This window comes from Lipophrys pholis (assembly GCF_963383615.2).
Source record: "Lipophrys pholis genome assembly, chromosome: 12".
Lineage (NCBI taxonomy): Eukaryota > Metazoa > Chordata > Actinopteri > Blenniiformes > Blenniidae > Lipophrys > Lipophrys pholis.
The window spans coordinates 24,174,649-24,191,556 of NC_137641.1; the positions used below are offsets into that span (position 1 = coordinate 24,174,649).

Consider the following 16,908-nt stretch of genomic DNA (forward strand, 5'->3'; position numbering starts at 1 on the left):
ACAATATCATAAAGTAGTCAATCTTACAACTAAATTAACTTTTGTTAATAAATACTAACAGTGAAAGTGCAAAGTACTCCATCCAATCTCTATATAAAGTATTAGTTATTTTCATGACACGCATTATTAACAGCAGGCATTCGATTTGAGTCAAGACCTTTCTGTTTGGCGTTTGCATGTTCCCCTTGGCATGTGTGGATCTTCTCAAGTTACTCTGGTTTCCTTACAAACCGCTGTAGGCAGGTGGAAGGTCTGGAGGCTGTTCTTTTAGCCAACAGTGCTTGGAAGTACTGATTCTTGTGCCTGCCTTTGGCAAGGCGCAAAGATTACATTAACAAGATCCAATTTTTTCTTATTCGTCTGCTTCTTCTTCTTCTGCCGTTTTTTGGCACAGCACTGGTCTATTGGGAGCACGTCCACACAAAAGCACATCAAAACGAGTGGAAAATTCAGGAATAATGTGCTATTATTCTTATTAGCGATACGGCTAAGTGTTTCCGAAAAAAACCCGCGAAAAACTGCAAATGATTTTCCATTCAAAGCGGATGGGAACCGAGTGTCAAACAAAAAAAACAAACAAAAAAAACAAACAAAGTGCAAGTAAAAAAAATAAATATATACAATATACATTTCTCAAAATATATATATGAAAGTCAGTTTGGATGTGAGGAGAATCCTAAAGTTCTACCGAGTAACACCAATATTATTCATATTCCACAAAGATCGGTTTTCCGATTGGTCGAGCTGATACAATCTTAAGTTACCTGAGATAATACTTTTCCTATCCGAGGGAAATGAAACTTTATTTCTGAGAAATAAATAGAACTATCAGGACCTGCCAGCAGGAAGGTTGAGGGGAGAATCTTTATTTAGGTTAATTCAGAACGAATATATACAGAACAAAACAGAAAGAACTCAGTTGAAAGCAACTTTTGACTTTTAAATCTTTAATCTTCTTTGAAACACTAAAAAGAATTATACTGAACAAAAATATAAATGCAACACTTTTTTCTTTATTGCTCCAATTTTTCATGAGCTGAACTCAAAGATCTAAGACTTTTTCTAAGTATGCAAAAGGCCTATATCTCTCAAATATTGTTGACAGATTTGTTTAAATCTGTGTTAGTGAGCACTTCTCTTTTGCCAAGATAATCCATCCCACCTCACAGGTGTGGCATATCAAGATGCTGATTAGACAACATGAGTATTGCACAGGTTGTCAGGTCTCTGTGTGTCTCACCTCGTGTTTCCAATTAACCAATGTTCCACTTGTGTCCACCTCTTCCTTGTGTATTTAAACCCCTCTCCCTCTGTTGTCCTTGTCGGATTGTCTTGTCTTCTTGCCATGCCCCTCCCCTCGTGTCATGCCCCTCCTGTGCCCCTGTGTTTTCCTTGTGTTCCCTAGACTTTGCTTTAATAAACCTGTTTTTTAAGGAACTTGCTGAGTCTGCGTTTGGGTTCACACTGCATAACCCTGACACAGGTGTGCCTTAGGGTGGCCAAACTAAAAGGCCACTCTGGAATGTTGGTCCACTACTCTTCAATGGCTGTCCTAAGTTGCTGGATATTGGCAGGAACTGGAACACACTGTCATATATGCTGATTCAGAGCATCCCAAACATGCTCAATGGGTGGCCCGCCATGGTGGCGGTGGGGTTATGGTATGGGCAGGCGTAGGTTATGGACAACTAACACATTTCATTGATCCACGACCATCACTTCATGTTGCAGCATGATAATGCACGGCCACATGTTGCAAGGATCTGCACACAACTCCTGGAAGCTGAAAACATCCCAGTTCTTGCATGGCCAGCATACTCACTGGACATGTCAAACATTGAGCATGTTTGGGATGCACTGGATATGACAGCGTGTTCCAGTTCCTGCCCCCCAATAAAGCAAAACTGCACATTTCAGAGTGGCCTTTTATTGTGGCCACCCTAAGGCACACCTGTGCAATACTCATACTGTCTAATCAGCATCTTCATATGCGACCCCTGTGAGGTGGGATGGATTATCTTGGCAAAGGAGAAGTGCTCACGAGCACAGATTTAGAAAAATCTGTAAAGCAATATTTGAGAGAAATAGGCCTTTTACATACAGAGAAAAAATATTAGATCTTTGAGTTCAGCTCATGAAAAATGGGAGCAAAAACAAAAGTGTTGCGTTTATATTTTTGTTCTACGTCTTGAGATGACAACAGCTGAGACTCCGGGCGTTCAAATTTGCCACAGTCGTGGACCTCCTCTTTCTCTGAGATTCCTGAAAACACAGCGGAAGAAATACAGTCAGAAACAAAGACACTTCTACACACAAAGAGGTTTACCAACTCGGAGAGGATGAACTGACTGGTTACAAAGGCTGTACTCTGTAAACACATATTACAAATGAGTTAAACGGGTTAAACGTGGCCTTCGTAACTGCTGTTACTAATTTATGTAAATGAGTGGTGGACATATAATGACACTGAGTCGAGTGAAAACCTCCCCCCTTCCAGCTTGTAAAGATTCACCAGCATCAAAGTGTGTGAGTGAATCGGTAAAAGCATGAAGGTTGGAAAATGCTGCAAAAACTGGAGCTGGTTTTCCTGTATTCATGAGCAGGCGTCCTTTAACATTGGTGCAATGTTCAGATTGTACTTGTTTCTCTCTGTAAATTTCGGCTTGTTCGGGGTACCAGTTTGGACTGAAACAAACAAACAAAAACTATTTGAATTGAGAGGTTGTCAGGTTAATGATTCGGGTCTGACTGAAGTTAGTTTAACAGCACAGTAATAGTAGTCAACTAATGGCGAAATTGAAAAGCCACTTCCCACCATAACAAGACAAAACATGATCAGACCAATCTGCAGATTGCTTCGATCCGCCCAACATCACCAAAAACATGTGGCATTCACGGTTTTCCTCAAGGACACTGAATCGAACACACCTGGCAGCGTTCCTCTCATCGATGACAACCTGCCGTCTCGCTTTAACATCCGGACTCAGTTTCTCCAAAATGCCGTCGATGCAATTGTCCATCGCCAGGCATCGCGTCTGAGACACGATGGCCGTACGACAGACGGGACAGTCGTATCTCAACTCATGTCGCCACCGACTGATGCACTCACGGCAGAAACTGTGACCACAGTTCAGAATGCGGGCCTGCAGGGAATAACAACATGAGATTACAGTTCGACTGGTTTGTCCCGCAGAACAATTGTCATTTAGTCCGACTCATCTCAAGAGTTCAGCTTCTGTATAAAAACACTGTTAAGAAAGCCATCTTCACCTTGATGAGAAATTCGGTGCAGAAGAGACACTGCAGCTCGTTCTCCATGACTTCAGTGACTTGTGTTACGACCTGGTGTTTCTGCGCCTCTGCCTCGTCTTTCTGTTTCTATAAAAAAAAGATAGAAGAAGAAAATCAGCAAGCTGCTAAAAAACGGACAATATAAAAATAATCAATTCATTTTGATTGTACCTCAAGTTCTTGGTTTTTGTCCAGCAGAATATCTTCTAAACTTTGTTGGTAATCGGTGATTTCCTGCATCACCTTCTTACGCTGATGACGTTGAAGATGCATTAAAAGTAAAAGAGCAGATGCAGTTGTTGAGGGGAATCAAAAACATTATACATAACAAAGAAGCCGTGAAAGAGTCTCGGAACTCTGAGAAACGGGATCACACCGACTCCTCTTAATCTACTGTAATTTCAAATCAAATTCAGCCGATCTAATCAGATAGAAGTGGTAGCAGTATTTTAAATCGATCAGAGTTTTGTAGGAAGTAGTTAGCACAAGTGACTCACTCTTACCACCTGATGCACAAAATTAACATTTGAAACACCGCACATTAAACATTATATTTTTCTGTGGACACTCGAATGCCCTGCCAAACTGTTAGGTTTCTCTATCGTTTTGTATCTCCTACCTCTTGTAAGGTCTCTTCCAGCAGATACTTCAGACTCTCCTCCCGCTGCTCCGTTTTCTGCGCATGAACATGGAAGAGGTCACATTTGGATTAAAAACTTTATGACACAGACTTGTGATTTTTGTCAGAGTATTTCATCGCATACAGATTGCAGAACGATCAAACGCTATTTAACATCTGCGCCAACACACTCAAGTGTAACACGATGAAGCGTCTTGAGTTTTGGCGGTCTCACGCGTGCCACGAAACCTTCGCCAAAGTCTAATCAGCTTGTCTTTGAATGCCAGTTAAGAAATGAAGAAAAAAAAAAAACCTGAATCTGTTTCTTAGATAAGCTGTTACTGTGCACGACTCTAAAATATAATGCTTCAGCTCAACAACGTGCAGACATGCAGTGATTTAACTCTTTAACAATGTGTGGCGGCAACCTTTGGTGTGTGACATGAATCTTTTCTTTCTTAACGTCAGCTCGTTCTGATTTCTTTTTGTTGAAAGACGTCTGTCTCGAACAAAGTCTCACCTCCAGCTGTTGTTTACTTTCGATTAAGGACTTCTCAAATGTTTTCATTTTGATCTGGATGGTCTCCAGAAAGTCCTGTTCCTCGGAGACCTGATCTGCTCCAAAGAGGCCTCTGTGCCTTTCTTCCAGCAAGGCGATCTGCTCCTGCAACATCTCGATGTTCTGGCTGTACCTGGAAACAAACAAAACTAGAATGGGCACATAGAAGCGCATACCTTCCACCAACGCCACATTTGTTTGCGGAACAGCATTTTCCCCATAGTCTATGTTAATAATGTGGGAAACTGTTTAGCTAAAAACATCAAGTTGCTTATTTGACTGGAGTCACAGAGAAAAAACCTTCAAATGGAAATTGTGTGTCTTAATCTTCACAATGGTGTTATTGACCATAATTGTCACACAATTCCTAACATGTACGAAACTAAACTCTACATCTTTGTCATCAAAATGAACTTTCAGGGGCAAATTTATGCATTTAAATTAAATAGTTAGTTGATGAGAAACTTTGCTAAAAATTAACACAGTTGAATGGTTAGGTTTTTTTTTTGTTGCTTTTTTTTTTATAAAGGTGGCTTACATCTGCAGCAGGTCCGGGGTGTCACTTGCATCGCTGTGAGGTTGGTCAACGTCTTGCTGCAGATTCTGCTTCACGCCTTTAGTCCGCCGTCGACATTTCATGGAGAGAAGCCCGGGCCGATCTACAATGGAGCAGCGGACGCGCTTCGGCCGCGAAGTGGACGGCTCAGCGTCCTCCTCAGCGTCCTCCTCAGAGTCCTCCTCAGAGTCCTCCTCTGTCCGCTTCCTCTTGAGGGTTTTCTGATGGTCAGCCGCCTCATTGGTCTGCCCAGTCATGGAGAACGATACGTTTTGGTGTGACCGCTGGGCAGGGACGTAGCTGCGCTCCGGTCCATTTCCATTCCCAGGGAGTCCAATATCTATTGGGTTTCCAACCTGGAACCGGAAATTTTGGAACGGAGGTATACGCCTCCCATTCACCCACACACCGTTACGAGTCTGAGAAAGAAAGGAGGACTTAGTTTAAAAGCGGCATCTAATCATTCTCGCAGCGACGGATACCTTAGTGCAGCTCTATGAACTTTAAAAACTCTAATGTTTTATACAATTTTTTAGAATGACATAGTTGATATCAGAAACCTCAAAGACAGAAAAACTTGTGGGTATGCTTGAGGTCTGCAGTTCAGAGATCGATGTTGTATATGTGGGGACCAGCTGAGTTAAGTGATGTAAAGTAAAGAGGCTGTCCATGTATTTCCAGCCGCAGTTACTAATAAATATACACAAACCAGCTGTAACATTATGAACACTGGCAAGGCAAGTAATTCTAGATTTTGCAACTGTTAGTGGATGTGATCTATTAGGCTGCTCGGTGTTTTGCAGATGGGCAAATCCTACAGGCCAGTGTTTGGGAGTGTGCCTCACTCAAAAGAGCAGGTTCACTCCTCTTTCAGTGTGTTTATCCAACATAACACGGGACACAGAGTAAAGGTGGGAAACGGCAGTATGTCACCTCGTTGTCCACGATGGTCCATTGTTGTCCAGATGTTGAATCGTCTGTGCTATCCATCCTGGATGTCATCGAAGCTGTGAGACAGGAACTGGTAACTTACTGTAATACCGCGTCCAACGCTGAAAGAACAGAATGTCTGAAAGAACAAACAACAGTTTTGTAACTCCTCCTCGACATGACATATGGTTGAATAAAACCACATAAAGCTACGTAAAAAGTTGAGCAAGTTTCTTGTAAATGCTGCCACCATTAGCAGAACTGTACCAGGAAGTTTTCAGGTAAATACGGACAATCAAACGGTTTTATAATGAAGTATATTAAAGCTATTGTCATATTGTTGGCTTTTCCATAAATGCTTCACTTTATTCTTCCTCTCTTTGTGTTTCTTTATGTAAAGCACCATACTAGTTTGATGTATTAATAAGAAAAACAAAGCTGCAAACAGCTTTGAAAGGGTCCTTGCTTCTTGCGGGACTCCGACTGAGATTGTCACCCGAATAGTGGACCGATGTGGCAACGTTTTAAAAGTTAATTGAAGTCTCAAGCTGAAAGCATGGTGAACCTGTAGTGGTTCAAAGTTTTCCTATCAACTTCAATGTTAAAAATAATTTTTAAAAGTTTAAATATTTTTCAAAAAGTTTAAACATATGAAGAAGTTTAAAGAGGTTTTGAAAAAAAGTTTAAAAAGTTGAATTGTTTAAATTGGTAAAGGTTTTAAAGAGGTATAGGCTGAAGAATTTTAAAAACTTTCCCTATTTGTTTACATGGGGAAAAAATTGTAAAAAAGTTACAATATTTTAAAAAGACTAAAAGATATTAAAAAGTTACAACAGAGCAAGAATGTCTTTTAAAAAAGCTGCATATTTTGACTCTTACTATTATTATTCTTTTGGGTTTAACGGCAGTTTGCATCCTGAAAGTTGCATTACCCCCTTCTACTGGTTTTATCTATCGACATTGTTTCCTACCTCACTTGTAGTCTCTGACGACTGCCTGATGATTGTCTCGTCTTCAACTTCTCGTTTCACCAAGGTGCACAACCTAATACTTGAGCAGTTCAAATTGGTTTAGTGCAGAAATGAAGATTAATAACCTTGTAACTTTGTCCGCAGGTTCTAAGTCCTTGTGGAGATTTGTTCTGTATAGAAACTGAATAAGGGCACCCAGTGTGTACTGTATAAGTGAAGATATGATGCAACGTGATGCCTCTCTTAACATACAAGCTCTTAACATAAAAACCAAAGGGTTTTTTTATGCCATGACGTGACGTCATCAACCTTTCATCTTGGGATGAGTTGCCATGGGCCGCTAGGCCATTCTTTTCTTAGCCTAGCATGCATGCTGATAAAGTTTGTTCAATTGAGCTGATATATTTGTTTTTTTTTGGGGGGGGGGGGGGGGGGGGGGGGTGACTGAAGAGGGGGCTAGGGTTATGGCTCACGAGCCGGGTCCCGCCCACTTTTGACCCCACCCTAGGGTTAGAGTTAGGTGTGTTGTCTTCGCAAGCTAACATGCTAACTCGCGCTATATATGAGCATGCTAACGTGTGCTGTAACATAGACTGCATATAGTAGTGGCAGTATTTTGAGGGTATCAGTCGGCAGCTGGAGGCAGGCACAAAAAAAATGTCCTTTGGAATTTTCTAGTTGTACACTACAGTTTCTTCTCCCTGCAGAGAGAGAGAGAGAGAGAGAGAGAGAGAGAGAGAGAGAGAGAGAGAGAGAGAGAAAGAGAGAGACTGAGTAGGAGCTCTGTAAACAAGAGAACCACATAAACCAGATGTAGAGTTTGAAACAAAAGGATCAACAACAAGCTTCAACTGAGAAGTCTATCACAAGGAAGCCTGAACTGTATTGAGACACCACTAATAAGATAAAAATAACAAAATTACTTGCCTTTCGTCATTTTGTTAAGTCCAGAAAATGTATCTATTGATATATAATGATTATCTTGTTTATAGGTTGGCACCATGTATTGTTTATAACACATGATAGATTGTTAAACAACGTGTTGGTTGTTAAAATATTGCTTAAGTCATTTAGATTACAAAGTACATATGTTCCCTTTCGCCTTTTAAAAAAAGTCTCTGTCGTACCCATTTTTCACCAGAGGGGGGCAGCATCACAATAGTGAATGACAAAAATCCAAAATAACAAGGTTTGTTTTTCCAATCTGCAGCATCTCACATGGGAATATATAGTTGAGATTAGGGTTGGTGAACACAATGAAATTAATATTCTTATGACTAGACATATTTCCATTTTTTTTTTCAAAATCTATCACTGTACTTATCTGGACAGCCACTCTATGTGTTTTGAGATATAGCATACAGAGTCTATCGCTGGAAAATGTCCATACTACTAGATTTAATAATTGATATGTGAAAGATAACCGAATAATTTCACCTGTGATTAAAAAAAAAGACCTCTTACAAAATAACAGTTAAAAAAAAAAAAGTAAGCAATCGTCATCTATCTTTTAACAAGATATTTAAACATTGTAATGATTTTATTGTTATATGATAATATTGTGAGGTGAATTCCTATAAGTAGTTTCCTGTCACGTGCATTAATTGACATTCATCTGTGGGTTTTTTGTTATTTTGGGGCTTTTTGAAGCTCTTTAAGGCTCAGATGTACTGATAGTTAAAGGAAAATATCAAAGCATAGAAAATCTGTACAAACTACTAAAATCACTGTAGGTACACTTAAAATCACATGTGACCCAGTAGGAACGGGATGTCCACTTTTAAGATGGTAGTTTGCAGTGATTCCAAACAGGACTGTAATCTATTTAGAGGTGTTCTACTATATAACATATAGTACCAGAACTTTAAAAAGATGAGAATATTAGAAGCTGTCAAGTTCAAGAAACTACAACCAAAAACAAACATGTCGTTATTACAAGCCTCTCCAGTGACTTAAAGGCAACCTCAAAATTATCACCTTGTAACAACAGATTTTTGTTAATCTTGTTGCCCTTTATCACATTACACTGTCTGTGTAATGATGTGTGTGTGTGTATGTGAAAATGAATGCAATGTTCACACCGATGTGTATCTTTGCTTCATCATCAAACACAATAAAATGCTGTTGTCTTAGTGAACAAACTTGAAGATATTAAAAGATAAGCTTACAGAGTCGTTCTGAATGTACGTCTACTATGGATTATTATTGTTTCAAGAACAATCTTGAAAGAAAGCAATGAGCAGTATCAAAGGTTTTTAATAACATTATTTTATATTCTTTATTTTTTGCCCAAGCACTCAATAAATCAAATGTGGTTTAAATCATAAAAATACCAATAGTTATGTGGCGTCCTTATTCTATTTATGATAGAAACTTCAGAAGATGAGTTTGGTAATAAATCAGACATGTTTCTGAATTCTTGTTTTTGGAAGCTAAAAATATTATTAAAATGTTCCTGGATGACAAAGGACTGCTCAGTAATCATCAGAGTATGTTTATGCTGTATTTGTCTGATATTATGTTGTTGAAAAACCACTTATTTTAATGAAATTTTATTTGTACACTCAGGATAATAAGGTCCTCATGGCAGGTACATTATACTGTATCCTATTTTGTCACACCCAAAAAACATGTTTTCTTCTTTTTTGACTTGTTTTACATTTTACTATGTGCGCGTGTCTGTGCGTGCGTGGCTGTGTGATTTTGTTTTATTATTTTTTATTTTTTTGCTTTAATCCTCAGTTGGATCTTGTGCACGGGCTGTGCGAGCTACAGCTTATTACAGACAACAAGGAGCAACGGATGCAAAGCGAGAGCGGGGTAAGCTGATTTCGGCTTTAAACTGCACATCTCAAATTTGTTTCTCTCATGTCAGGCAGCTCATTTCCACAAAAACAAAACCAAATCTGCCTGTTTCTATGACTCCATTTGAAAAGATTTTTTTATTTTTATTTTTTACCCCCTTGTATTTAAATGGTTCGTTTGTTAAAATATGGTACAAAAGGCCCTGTATTTTCACTACTGCATCTGAACAATTTCAGGGTTCAAGTACAAAAACCTTTTTGACTGATTGCTACTTATTTTTCTTGAACCTATATCAGGCTTTTGATCCGGGAAAAAGAGGATTAGTATTTTCTGAAACACCATGTGACGTTGGATTTCCCTCCTGAACACTGAAGCTGGGCTTGGATCAAGTTTGTAACAATTTCTTACCCACGAACAGAACAAATAAGGTGGGAAAGTTCATGTTCAGTGAATCTCCAGCCACTGTCCCGCAACATCCAACTCAGGGTCTTTGGTGGGCTGGAGCGATATCATCCGACTCTGGGTGGAAGTTGGTGAGAAAGACATACAATTCCGTCACTTCCATACATATACAGCCTATTTGACTGTCACCAATTGATGATGCAAGCAAATGCATGTTTCTGAACTGTTGGGTGAAACGAGAAAAAAAACAACACACATACAAAGAGAAAACCTGCAAACTCCAAACAGAAAGGCTTATGTGCTCTATAACTCAAATCTTGGATGTCTTGGATGAACTTTTTTCAGTTCATCAAAGACAGAAAAACAATTCCATAAATGTGCATTTGTGTCTTTGGAATTGGTGATGATTTTCTCCTTTTGACTCCTGCTTCCTTCAACATTCCATAGCATGCATGTAAATCACTTGACCGCTGGGGCGACAGCAGCTTGCTTTAATACTTTGACCGAGAGAATATCAGACACAATGAGTGCCTTTTTTCTTTTCTTTTTTTTTTTTTACTTGAATCAGAATATATTGGATATCAGCATTGAAAAAGTCAACAAGCCTTTTCATCTTTTTGAGCTCATTGGTGCTTTAAAAACAACTGGTGATGCATTACTGCCACTCTCTGAACTGGAGGGTGTGTTGGTCTATCCATCCATCCATCCATCCATCCATCCATCCATCCATCCATACTTACATACATACATACATACATACATACATACATACATACATACATACATACATACATACATACATACATACATACATACATACATACATACATACATACATCTGCTTTATCTAATCCAGGGTCATAGGTCACCGGAGCACCTTTGATGGAACACCAGCCTATCACACACACACACACACACACACACACACACACACACACCACACACACACACACACACACACACACACACACACACACACACACACACACACACACACACACACAAGGAGAACATGTAAACAAATGTGTGGTTCCTGAAATTAAATTCATCAGATTTTTTTGCATTTTCAATTTCTGCCTAAGAACTTGGATTAGTTGATTATACTGATTGTATTGGTTGAAAAGTTTCCTGTGTGTGCAGGAGCCGAACCCAGTGCTCTGTGGGTGATGGCAGGATACACCCTGGACAGGTCGCCAGAAAAAATCAGGTGCAATATTTTACTTTCTTTGCCACATTAAATGTCACATGGCTGAAATGAATGAATTAAAACATTAAAACAAAAAAAGATAGAACGTTTTCTGTGTGAATAAAGTGAATAAATGAGCAATCTGAACTGCTCTGTGATGTGATTTAGTCACATTTAGCCAGTCAGAGAACCAAGCAATCACAAGTGCGAGTGTTCGGTGATGACATCAAGCAGACTTCTTAAAAGTTGGAACGATGATAATGACATTAACAGACTTAAAAAAAAAAAAATCTTTTACTTACTTACTACTGTGGGAAGACTGTCGGTTGCAAATGAATGAAGTTTCTAGGTTACACAAAGATAAATTGTATGTTTTAGATGTTTTACCTATTTTTGCTAACCAGGGGTCACAATTATCACAAGTAATTTAATAAAAAACTTTTAAAAAGTAAAAACTTTTTAGATTATATGTTGTGAGTATAAAACTATCTGACAATATAGTGACATGTATGTATGTATGTATGTATGTATGTATGTATGTATGTATGTATGTATGTATGTATGTATGTATGTATGTATGTATGTATGTATGTATGTATGAAGGAAAGGAATCCAAGTGCAGACCTTAAGAAGTTGTGCACAGTTTAAAGTGGGCCGCATAGAATATACAGATCGCAAAATATGTAAAGCTCAGGCTTACGGTATGGTATATTTACAGTACAAATACTAAGCCTGTTTAAACACTTGACCTCTTATTTCTGAAGATTACCTTCAATCTGTGCCCTGACTGATTTAATCAGTGGGGTCAAAAGAACATGGATGTTCATCATAACTTTTTTATAACTTCAGGTCAATTTTCAGTTATTACTGGGGGGTTTTTATGCATTCACCAGAAAGGAAGAAAAAAAAAAACCTGGTGGTTTAACTCCAATGCATTTATGACGCATAAACTGTACTAAGAGTTGGAGTTGGGTTTAGGATGAATATCTCCAAACTCACTTTTATCAAATTTTTGGAAGAACCAGACTTTATTGTTTTTACCTTTTAAAAAGATAAAAACAATTTCATTTACATACCATTTTTTTCTTTGTCATTCAACACAGACATTGACACCCATGCTACAAATCACTATTGATTTGTGAGCAAATTATAATTTTTCTACCAGTTATACAATATGGAATTCATAAACAATGGATGCAAAATACTCGGAGAACATGTGATGAATCCATTACTTGTTATTGGGTTGTTTTTTTGCAGGGCTGCCTCCTTTCTCTTTGTGGTGCATTTAATTATCAAAAATCTGGGCTTTCAAATTCCTGAAAGCAGGCCTACATATGTCTCCACTTATAACACAGCGCATTAAAACGCTGCCTTTTGTCTGAAGTCTATCACAAATGATAAAGCAATCTTTTAAAAAAAAAAAAAAAAAAAATGACATGACTGAGGGGTGGGAAGGAGAAAACAATTTACATAATGGAAAAAAATCTGATCTAATCTTCCATAGAAATCAGCTTGGGGAGAAGATGAAGGGGGGGTGGGGGTTGGGGGGTGACGGAGGAGAAGCCAAGGATGAGCCTTTAAAGCAGACTCCAACCAGAGCTGATGTCTCTTAGCTCTTCTTAAACCTCTTTGAATGCCCTTTATCTTTCAGCAATCCCCCGGACAATGCTTTATTCCCCAGCAAGCTGCCCACTATTGAAAAATACTCATGTTTTAACTTGTTTTTCTTATAAAATGGTATGCTGTTATCTAGTTCTTCGTTAAAAAAATTAATAAATTATATATGAATTGCTTTGCAAAATGGAAAATACAAATCTGAAGTTCTTTATTCTTATATGAATTCAGTACATATGCTCTGATACAATACACACTCATATTATGTACTTTCTTGTAACTGGTGAACTCACCATTTATTTACTTAAATGTCTTCTAACAGCCAAGGGGTGGCAGTGTTGTTTGTCCCTCAGTGGCCTGTGTTTACTCCTGATGTACATTCAAGATTAACAAGCACATTAAGACTGTCTTGGCAATCAGGAAATATTTGAATGAACTTGATTATTAAACATTTTCTCCCATGTTTGTGCACTATAATTGATCTCCTGTAACTGAAAAAAAATAAACCAACACATTTATTTGTTGTGATGATATGATAAAATGAAGTTATGATTGTAATGTAATATTTACAATCTCTGTTCTGCCCAATGAAACAGTGAAATTTAAACTGAAAATCAAAGCAAGATAAGCGGTCATTCGTAAAATAAGATGAAAGTTTTGTGGTGGAGGAATGGGATAACTACAATAAAATATAAATGCTGATATGATATCTGTTTAATTTGTCAGAACACTGAGAACACTCATATAATAATCTAAAGTATGAACGTTATACAATGAGATATTTCAGATCAAAATCACATGTGTTAATTCTAAAGGTTTGAGGAAAACACATTAAATATATGGTTTATGCGCTTTGATTAGTGAGGTGCTTTCTTAAATTGGACTAAAGGTTATGAATACAATATTCATGTTAGATGACACCTTCCTCTTCAGTGGAATCATTTCATCATGTATCAGGAAGCCACTCAAACCTCTTGTCTTAGATGTCACAGCACAGGATTTTTCTTCTTTTTTGTGACAAGTATGTTGGAAACGCTCCACAAACTCATTCAACTATTAAAGGTTACGTGCCTTTTCAACAGATCGTTTTGGCCCAGAGTTATATTTGACCTGAAAACACGTCATGATCATCTACACAGAGCTGGTAGCTCCTAAAAAAACAACATATGGAGGTGAAGTTTAAAAAATATTGATTTGTGTTGCCAGCTTATACTCAGCCCCTTCTGCCATACTGTAAACAAGCCGTCGGCGGCCATTAAGCCGCCGCAAGAAAGTTATCCTCGAATCGGGAGAAACAGCAAATATACACACTGGACTGGAGCTGATCTGTTTCAGTCCAAGGGGAAAAGTCAAAGAAATGTGGCTGGTGATGAAAGGAGGTTAAGGCATGGCGAGGGGGGGGGGGGGGACGACGACAAACTGTGTGTTGTTATAAATACATCTTAAAGGAGTCCAATATGGACAGCATGAAAGCAGAAATGTGTGCAGGGTTTTACATGTTAGCATCTGGGTGTGTCTGTGTGCCAGCTTGGCGCATGTTTGTCGATACATCAGCTTATACATCATCTGTCCATGTGTCCTTCTGTGCGTATGTACCAAACGTATGTGCCACTCTTGTCTGTCCGTCTGACGGCGTGATAATGCTGAGCCTTGTGAAGCCGCTTGCCTCTCTTTTGTGGCTCCTTGTTCTTGGCCTACTTTAGGTGAGGTGAATTGAGGGCAGCTCGAGTCTATGGGTAAGGGGATTAGGTCTCCAAACACGCTCCTCTTCAGTTTGGGATTTTGCCCTGATGCCAGACACTTAAAGTCTGCCAGGGATTAAGATAAAGAGAGAAGTAAGAGCGGCGTGTATTGTGCTGTGCGTGGGGAGATGTTTTCAGCCACAGGATAGCAGGGGCGGGTGGTGGTTATTATATATATATATTAAAAAAAACATAAGATGCAGGATGATGATATGATCTAATACACTAATGAAGCGTTTGTTGACCTATATGTCTCCGGCTCGTGCCACGATGTCGGTCACCATGTTTTCAAGGGATGAGACACAATAGTGGAGAAGCTGTTCTTTTCATTTCCTTTGTATTAGTGGATGATCTCTGCTTAATTCAGGCGTTTAATTAGGAAATGGTTGAGATCTTTGCTCAATATTGTCAGTCTCACAGTTTCCTTATTTAGAAAGACAAAAGAATCGCATTAGATTGGCACCAGAGCACAAAGTGTTGAGGTGCATCCCAAGAAGAATCACAGGCCCGTTTGACTTGAAGGAAAAACTCGGGGACTCACTGTGTTTGACACTTTTTTCAAGGATAAACTTGATTTGTATTGATTTGTTTTCAAGAGTTCAATGCCTCCTCAAATAGAATGATATTAAAGGAAAAGAAAAAAAAAAGAAATCTGATGCACTACAACGGGTGCAATTCAGAATACATGAAGTCTCCAACTAACATATAGGTGGCCCAGAGCAAAAAGTGGCACATCCTCTGAATTATTTATTAAATGGAATTGATAAGAGCATCAAGTTTAGGTATTAGAGTTCCTGAACCTCTTATTTGGCTTTGAGGAGTTATCATCAGAGTCTGCCTTTTCCTTTGTCTTAACAGTTTTTTTTTTGGGGGGGGGGGGGGGGGGGGGGCTACTCCACCCCTCCACCCCTCCACCCCTCCACCCCACGTCTGGAGGCTACTCCTGAGTAAGAGGAGGCTCCTGCTCCATCATGCTCCTTCAAGAAAGTGGGTCATGAGTCTGAGACTGTAGGATTACCGACTGTCATGTAGGCGTGTGCCGGGCCGCCTCTTATCCGTAATGTTTAGACCACCCCATCCACCCCACTCCCCTCCCTTTAGAGTAAAAGAGAGAGAGAGAGAGACACAGAGAGAGAGAGAGAGAGAGAGAGAGAAGGAGGAAAAACATGTTCTTTACTACTGAGTTGTACGTAAGTCTAAGACAATTCTGAACTGATGCTCAACAATTGCTACGCAAAGAAAACAAGAAACGACCATGAGTGCCATGGGGAGAAAAAAAAAAAGCCCAAATCATTCGCTCAATCTTTGCCATTAATTTTTTTCTCATTTACCAAATCTTCACCAGCTCAGCAATAATAACTTCAAATAATGACATTATGATGAATGCTGGCATTAAAATAGTCGACCCCTATGATACTAAAGGCAGACTGCCTGTCTGCTCTGCTCCAACATGGAGTGTGATTAATCAGCAAATAAATTACTGATAATAAATACATTCATTTTTGGAATGATTGCAGCGATCATCGCAGGTCACTGCAGCAGTGTGTAGCTACTAATCAGTACTGCTCTCTCCATTCACCCTCAAATGAAGGCAATGGAGGAATAAATCAGTAGCATTCGGGGGGGGGGGGGTTTGAGAACGAGACAAAAATACAGAAATGGGTGCTTGTTTTTGAGGTAAAAGCATTCATTATTTTTAGTCTGGGTTTTAAAGTGGGGGAGAGCGGACTCTCAGAGATCTCGATTAGAGTTTGAGTATTACGTATGCTGCCACACACGACCGCCAATAAAATCCAGCATTCAAATTAAAATATCATTATTTCAGCTCCGATGTGCTTATTCAAACAACACATATCTATTACTGAGTACCTGCAGTGATATTTTAACCTTCTGTGCTCTATAAAAGATATATTATATCGTGTGCTTGGTAAAGAACATTGTTGAGCTTTTTAATCAGCTCAATTAACTATGTTGTTGCAAATGTATCTCAAATATTATGCAATTTGATGTAGATATTCACTTTAGCTGTGAACCAGCACCTCTGGGTTTCTTGAAATCTAGATAAAATAATCTCCTGCTGTATGAAGTAGCGACACCAGGCTTTTAACGCTGTGCTTTGAGAAATGGAACGAGCCATAAAAGTTATTAATGGCTTAATTAATGCAATGCAACATCACCGTCAGTCTCGTGGAAGCCTCCTTAGATATGAACCAATTTGTGTACACTTAACCTG

At 38.9% G+C, this 16,908-nt stretch overlaps 1 protein-coding gene across 1 annotated transcript; it reads right to left on the reverse strand.

Annotated features, from left to right (window-relative positions):
* Positions 1-2,219: 2,219 nt before the first annotated feature.
* On the reverse strand, positions 2,220-6,015 carry LOC308118287 (E3 ubiquitin-protein ligase rnf8-like; the record flags this gene model as incomplete). The annotated part of the gene is made up of 9 exons (XM_080477637.1): positions 2,220-2,262; positions 2,929-3,143; positions 3,271-3,378; positions 3,463-3,543; positions 3,795-3,797; positions 3,911-3,967; positions 4,431-4,602; positions 5,008-5,444; positions 5,959-6,015. 9 exons carry the CDS (start codon positions 6,013-6,015, stop codon positions 2,220-2,222), a joined length of 1,173 nt encoding a protein of 390 aa, XP_080333763.1.
* Positions 6,016-16,908: the final 10,893 nt, after the last annotated feature.